Source organism: Solanum tuberosum, unplaced genomic scaffold (assembly GCF_000226075.1).
Source record: "Solanum tuberosum cultivar DM 1-3 516 R44 unplaced genomic scaffold, SolTub_3.0 scf00002, whole genome shotgun sequence".
NCBI classification, from domain to species: domain Eukaryota; kingdom Viridiplantae; phylum Streptophyta; class Magnoliopsida; order Solanales; family Solanaceae; genus Solanum; species Solanum tuberosum.
In genome coordinates, this window is record NW_006238928.1 from 721,888 (window position 1) to 730,097 (window position 8,210).

General features: G+C 26.5%; 1 protein-coding gene across 1 annotated transcript in view; it reads left to right on the top strand.

Annotated features, from left to right (window-relative positions):
• The first annotated feature begins 7,084 nt into the window (after positions 1-7,084).
• The window catches only part of LOC102587746 (cyclin-D2-1-like), a 4,118-nt gene continuing 2,992 nt past the window's right edge, over positions 7,085-8,210 (top strand). The window contains exon 1 of the mRNA XM_006338027.2: positions 7,085-7,831. Within this exon, the coding sequence (XP_006338089.1) occupies positions 7,502-7,831 (330 nt within the window). The 5' untranslated portion in view covers positions 7,085-7,501. The remainder of the gene's footprint in view (positions 7,832-8,210) is intronic.

Consider the following 8,210-nt stretch of genomic DNA (forward strand, 5'->3'; position numbering starts at 1 on the left):
AGTACATCTTTAATTAAGTATTTAAACATGAATGTATTGCTTTGACCAACTAGTTTATTTGGCCTTTATTTCAAGCCTGCAGGTTCGATCCTAAATGAAATTATTCTTTCTAAAATAGTAGACTATTAATTGACTAGTAATTAAAAATAATTGCAAAATTAAGGTTTAATCCGTCCGCTCCTAAAAGGAAAGTAGAGGTGTCAAATAATAGACGGATTGGATTGAATTAGAGCAGGAAAAAGTTATTTACGCTGAAATGAGTTAAAATACTATCATAATTGAATGTACATAATTCTTACTATTTTTAATTATTTTATTTATTCTTTCATAATTATTTAGTATTTAGTGATTTAGTATTATTATTATGACTATATAACATATATTATAAGAAAATGTCTAAATTTAAACTATATATTAACGCTTTTTTTTAGTTGAAATAAATTATGCGTTAATTTAAAATTAAGCAAATTACACGAATTATAATTTTATGGACTAATTTTATCTATACAAACAGAAAGACCCCTTGCATTGGTGAATTGTGAAGTGTTGATCTTTAAGTGGTGTCATTTCTTTTATATAATATAGTAATAATATTCAAACATTTTGTCTACATCTTAAACGATCCAAGACAAAAATCAAAAAACAATTTCTAATAAGCCTAATTTAAAAATAGTATAGTCATTTAAAAGGGCATAAAAAGGATTTCACCTCACCAGATGTTCAAGCATTTATTTACGTTAAATAAGATAGGTTATAATAAAAATATACATTGGAATAAATTTTACTATTTTATCTTTACTTATGTTTTAAAAAATGTTTATAATATCACGATAGATAATTTGAGACACGTAAATAAAGTAGTTAACAATGAAAAGATGGCTAAGCTAGTTAAGATAAACAAGCAAAATGTAAGTTATAATTGAGGTGACTGATAATCATCTAGATTGTCTGCTTAATCACAATTTTAAACTGTCCTAATCATCTTTGCTGAATAATATGGAAAAATAAAACTTGTAATCTGTGTATGAATGATAGTACTAGTAAGTAATTATCAACCTGTATTGTAGTGGAGTGGTAAGTAATTAGAGTTCCCATCTACGAATTCCCTTAGATACAAACTTACCTTTGTTAGAGAATATTTTATCCTCGTTATAAAAAATTTCGGCACAAATTTAAATTTAATCAGATTTTAATGTAAATATCGAACACGGCTGAGTGTGAACTATTTAATAGGGCCATTAGGTAACGCTCCCAAAAGCAACAAAAAGCAAAAGGTTATTTCTTTTAGTGATAACTTTGGTCAGTATAAAGACATTTCCTTTAATAGTCCAACATTATAAATTACTAAATATTACATTTTCTATATCTTTTCGAATGGATCAATGCATTTGTAAAACATACACGATTTACACGACTAGCCATTATCTCATGGAATCCTATAAAAAAAATTATTCTTATTTTTGTTTGTTTCGTTAACATATTCACATTCTATTATTATTTTATTGATAATTTGTTTTCATTAGAAATTTTAATGTAGAATCGATATAGTTTGATTGAGTACAATTATTACGTCCGACGATCAATACAAGATAGGAATTAGATAATGTATAATTAACAGTCGAGTTATGATATTTAGTTTACGAGTTCTGAATCATAATGTTATTAAATTCTATCGAGCGGGTAGAAGAGTTAGCTATACCCTAAGTATGATTTATTTATATTATAGTGAGCAATATTTGTATTTGAAGTTGATTGGATTCCCTTTTATAGTAGGTTGATGTGCCTCAATTGTCGATTGGATTCCTTTTGAGCACATATTGTTGGTTCGTTTTCAAAAAATGTGTGGCTGTCTATTGTCAAATCAATAATATTTTTTTTTAAAAAAGATCCAATTTTTCTTCTTCTTGCAAATATGCTTTTTTATATATATAATTAAAAAATATAGTTAGGTGTGAATTGTGATGTACCATTATTCAATAATCATACTAAAATCATTATACACATAAAATAAAATACTACAAGAAAAATTAGATAATTACAACGACAACGTATTTTTCAGAGTAATCGTACGATAAGGTATAATGCATATACATCTCTTACTCCAATTTTTATCGGATAAAGGGATTGTTTTCAAATATCATTTAAAGAAAATGATCAAACAAAATAGAATTGGAGAACATAAGGAAAACTATTTTTATTTTTTATATTTTAAAGACATGTACTTTGTGAATAGAAAATAAAGAAGAAAAATACTATACTAATTGTAGAAAGAAGTTGAAGCTTATCCTACCAAACAAAAATAAGTGTAGGACAATCTTGACTATTTATTTCTCAAAAGAAAAATTAACAAATAGAGAAAAAGGATAATTTAGAGATAAAATATATCTTTTTCTTGTTACTTTTTTATTTACATATATAGTACAAAGGCATTTTCACACATTGTGAGCCAATAAATATTGTGATTTGTGAGTGAGGTAGTTGGACCACATCAAATTCATTAGAATTGACAGACACTTTGTGCAAAAAACTTTATTAGAGGAACAAATTAAGACTTTTACTAATATAATTAGATGGACCAAATAATGATGAAACACCTACATAAACAAATAAAAATTGCCCAAGTCTATTTTCTTGCACAAAACTGTATTTTTATCTTTTAAAAATATTAAATAGAACAAAAAAATGATAAGTTTTACTTCAGAAACAGTTAAATGTTGTTATAGGTGTATAACAGTCAATCAATATAATAGTCAAAAACTATTTATAAAGAGGTTTGACGGTTTAATTGTTTTCTTCCTAATATTCTTCATTATGCGCTGTATGGTTTTTGTTTTTCGGTTATGTACGGTACAATGATGCTATATGTACAACAAATCATAATAAACATAACAAACTTATTATTTACTTTCATTTATTTTGTCATTATAATTTTATTATGTATATTTCATCAAGTAAAATACCATAACATTAATTTATAGGAATCAATAATCACTTGCTAAAATTAGAATTAAAAATTTTAACACTACAAAAACCAATAGGTCTTCCTCCCAAATTTTATGTCATGTATCTTAATGAATGACTTAGTGGTTGAGGCATGAGAATTAACTCATGGAAATGTCACTACAATTAGTGTGAGACTATGTAATCTAATTCTGGCAGACATAATTATTTTGTCAACTGAAATTATATTTGTCTAATAATGAATATGGATTATGATGAGATGATTGAATTTTTTATTATTCTTAACTAGAGATTTTGGGTTTCAATTTTGAAAATAGAATTTTCTTTGTTGCGAGTGTCACCCCATTAATTAACAATGTTATTATGGTAATTCAAAATTGAAACATAACTGATAAGTCACCAGCAAAATTGACTTATGTATATTAGGTTATCGAATTAACGGTTAATGCACATATTAAAATTTTACAGTTAATGATTTATCGATATAGGAGCGAGATACTCAATTTTCTTATTGCGTAAATCGTTAACCCGATAAGTATACAAAAAACATATTATTAACCCTAAAGCCTTATTGGTGTTGAAATAATAAATTGTTGTACATGTGAATATTTGTTACATAAATGCTTGCACCCTAAAAAATGTGGTTCTCATCTATTTTTCAATGTGATTTATAATTACGGAATCACCATTTAAGTAGAGCTACAAAAATTATTTTGTTTGATGAAAAATTAATATATTAGTGAGTGAAAGTGAGATAAGGGTCAAGGGAGTATGAAATTATTGAACTAATACACCATTTAATAATTACTAGTAATTCAATACCAAATTACTCGATATATTGTTAGTTGACTAGCGATTAATATATTTAAAAGTCGATATCTAGTAAGTTAAATCATTAAGCATAATCATTCGTCTGATCTCTCTGACCAACAACTTCAATTGTCATACATGAATTTAAATTTAGTTAAATCTCAACAAAATTATTGTACATCAAGTGAGAAACTTTAAAAAAAAAATTAGGATAATGCACGCGCATATGCTAATTTTATTTTCATATAGCATCAAATACTAAAAAGAAGTCTTATACCATGTACTAATAATAATAATAATCATTTGAATGGATTTATTTGTTTATTGATTGAAAATTTAGGAGAAGAAAAAGGATATTTCTGACCACCCCTCCCACCCACCCACCCAAAAAAAATAAAATGGCATAGCTCATTTCATTAATAGAGTGGATAAGTTTTAATTTATTTGTTTTATTTTAATTCGTTGAAAAATATATCAAATGCATCATCATTTTTTTAAAATCTTTAATTTTAAACATATTACATAAAAATTTAAAATTAGGAGTTATCGAAAAATAAAAAAAAGATATTATTTTAAAAAAAACAAGACAGACAAATTAAAATGGAGAAAGTAACCTGCAATGGTGGACTATTTTCGTTTGTTGAATGAGAACTTAGGGAGGAAATTGATATTTCTGTCAATTAAAATAGACCTTTATTCATAAAATAAAATAGAGTGTATATTAGGGGAAATAAATTTGTTTTTAAAGTAAAAAATAGATATAAAATCCAAAAAAAAGGTGTGAAAATTAGTACTGCCACATATCATAATTGCAGTTTTCTACTGAAACGGTACATAACCATTTGCCAGCCCACTACACTTTTAATTCCACGTGGCAATACCCCCCAGCAACAAGACAAATTTTACAGCCAATCCGTCCTTTTCTACATTTTCCATTTACTATATTACCCCTTACTTATTACAAATTTACCAACTCCTTCTTAAATTATGCCATTTTACATGTTAAAAAAATTGTAATTACGAAAATAAGATAGATATATAGGATTTTACATATTAGTCTATTTCAAATATAGAATTTATAATTATGAATATAAAATAAATATGGACATGCTATAAATGATTCTATATAAATATAAGATTTGTGATTCTGAATATAAGATAAATTAGTATTAGTTATAACAGAGAATGATTACTAAATGGAGTATTTCATTTTTTATATTGATAATGTATACTCACTCCGATCCATTTAAGTTGTTATGTGTATATAAATAAGTAGCATTTTAGTAAATCAAGATATAATTAATTAATAATCTTACTTAATAAAAAAAAGATTATATAGGATCTCCTCCATTTAAAATTAATTGAATTGTTAAAGTTTTTCACAATTCACTAAACATAGCTTTCCATTTTTACCCTTTTTAATTATTATCTAATTTATGATTAGATAGCTAAATATTATAATAATTAATTCCAATACTAACTAATGAAGGGTAAAATTGGAAGAATATTCTAAAAGTAGCCTTGAAGATTGAATAATTAAGTTAACTTGAAAAATGAAAATTATCTCAACAATTTAATTAATTTGAAAAGGGAGTACCTTTTTAGTTGATGTCTTTTAAAAGACAAAATGAAATCATTACAAGTAAAATGAATCGAAGGAAATACAACCTGAACTCATAAATAATATAGTATTTGAGTTAATTCAAATGCACTTTAAAGAAAAACTTTATCGTGTGCATCACACGATTGATATTAGAATTTCAGGCATTTTTTTCTGTCTCATTTTATCGAATATTTACCACCTTATAACCGTTAATTTTGATTATGATAATTAAAACCTAAATAAATATACGAAATTATCAAACATTCTTATATCTCTGCTAATATGAATCCTGAATTGTTATGACTGCTAATTATATGACATCTTTTTTTATTTTTCTGGCCTGAAAAAAGGAAAAAAGAACTTATATAGTTATTTTCTCATTATGTTTTATTAATGAAGAAAACATAAAAAGGTTTAGTAAAACTAAAGACATTGATTTATTCGATTGGAGAAAAGGAGGAGGCAAGCAAATTCTATTTAGAACCAAATATTTGCTCTTGTATTAGTGCTATCAAATATATTTCCTCAAATGCAATCATTACATTTTCTGCTTAATTATAAAATTCAAACATTGATACAATAATATCCTTACCAAAATAAGAAGGATAACTGTATCTTTGCTATTTTTCAACATTAAATAATTGATTAATTAATAAACTTTTAATTGTATTGTAAATTCATATTGTGAAAGTATTAAATTCTAAAAAAAAACAAAGTTAATATAAAAGGTAAAAGTCAAATTATGTACATCTAGTTTCCACATGAAATTTATTTGATATATATAAATATAGATGTTTAAAAAAAAAAAAAATTACAATACGAAGTTGCAAAATAATAAGCCGTGTAAAATAAATAACTATTTTTAATGGTTCTATACATAAATACATTTTCTCTTAAAATCTAAGTGTTATATACCACTAATGTGAAAAATATTTTATACTAACATATTATCAAATGATATTTACATGTAAGATTATTTAAGAGCTTAAAAAATAAATATATTATATGATAAAATAGGTGAAATTTATTTTAAAGAAAAATTAAAAAGTTGAATTGGAGAAAAAGTAATACCACTGTCCTTAAAAATACATTGCCGATATATTTTTCTAGGGGTTACGAGCAAATCCTTGGATTCAATAAAGCCCTAGTATTTAACATACATTTTTTCTATTAAAGAAAAGTTTTTATATTATATTTTATAAAACTCGAGCGATGACTAAACGTATATTTCACTTTATAATATCCAAATATTACAAACTAAATAAAAATGACGCAATGTTACAAAGATTATTTACCTTTGACAATGTGTATTGTACTTGAATTCTTTCTTAAACTAATCTCATCAAATGATGTAATCTTTTTATTAGTAGTATTAATTATTTTTTAGTCAAGCAAGAAAAAAATATATTATATATATATATATATATATATTAATCTCACTTCAAGAGTAAAACAGTTATCATCAAAGAATATAGTGTAACGGATGAAATTTCTTTTTAATCAAAGGTCTTGTTTTGTGGATCCGGCGTGATATAAATATTAATTAGTTTAACTACAATATAGATATGGGCGTAGTACATGACCACCAAAAAAAAATACAATAAAAGAGAAAGTAAAGGTGTATATACGTGTATATACACAGTATACAGAGCGTATATTGTCTTCCAAATATGCTTATGGCATAAATGTGTATACATTTCTCTTTACATTTTTTCCCCCACTTGTTCCTGTCTATATTTTCGCCACCCCCATTTCTCATTTTCTTCCATTGTTGCCCCCTTCCCCTTCTCTTTCTCTCTCTAAATGCCCTAAAAATCCAATATAAAAGACACCCTTTTCTTCTCCATAGCCGCTATATCTCATCTCATCTCACTCTTATCACTCTTCTTCATCCACATCTAGTCAACAATCAGTCACTCAAAACACAGAGGAATCAAACGACAACTTCACAGATCATCTTTTTCTTGTTATCCTCTTCAAAATCCATTCTTTTTCAAGAAAATCGGTTCAGATTTGAAAATGTTTTGTTAAAAACTACAGATTTTGATTTTTTTGGTTGTTGATATTGTTAAAGAACGAATCTTTTTTTGTTGATTGAAAGATAAAAGAGTTTTTTGAGGTATTTCAATGGCACCCAGTATGGATTGTGCAATTTCTAGCCTTTTGTGTGCTGAAGACAACAGTAGCATTTTTTGCAATGAGGACGATGATGTCGGATTTGGGTTTGTGGAGGAAGATATATGGTATCCTAGGATTCATCGAAATGGTCAAGAAAACAGGAAGTTGTTTAATGGGGAGGAGTTTTATACTGGTGTACCATTGCAGAGTGATGAGTGTTTAGTTTTGATGATTGGAAAAGAATGTGAACATATGCCTGCTGTTGATTACCTTGAAAGATTGAGAAATGGTGATTTGGATATTGGGGCTAGAGATGAGATTCTTGATTGGATTGCTAAGGTTTGGTTCATGAATCTTATAGATGGTCTTTATTTCAGATGATCGGATTCTTCGAAAAATGTCGCCGGGTGCGTGTTAGATCCTTCAAAAGTAATGCATTTTTGGAGGATCCGATACGAGTGTGGCAACAATTTTGGAGAATCCAAGCAATCTAATGATTTAATTAATGGAAATTGTTGACTAATGGTTCTTAATAACTTAGATTAATTAGATTTCAAGTTATTAGATTCCTAAACAGTGACTGGTAATGAACTGGAGTATTTAATAAGGGAGTTTCAATTATGTAAATTTTTCTTGGTTCAGAAGGGGAGGTTGATTTTATGTCATAATTATCTTTAGGAGGTTTTAGTGTGGGATGTGTGTGTGGGGGGGGGGGAGG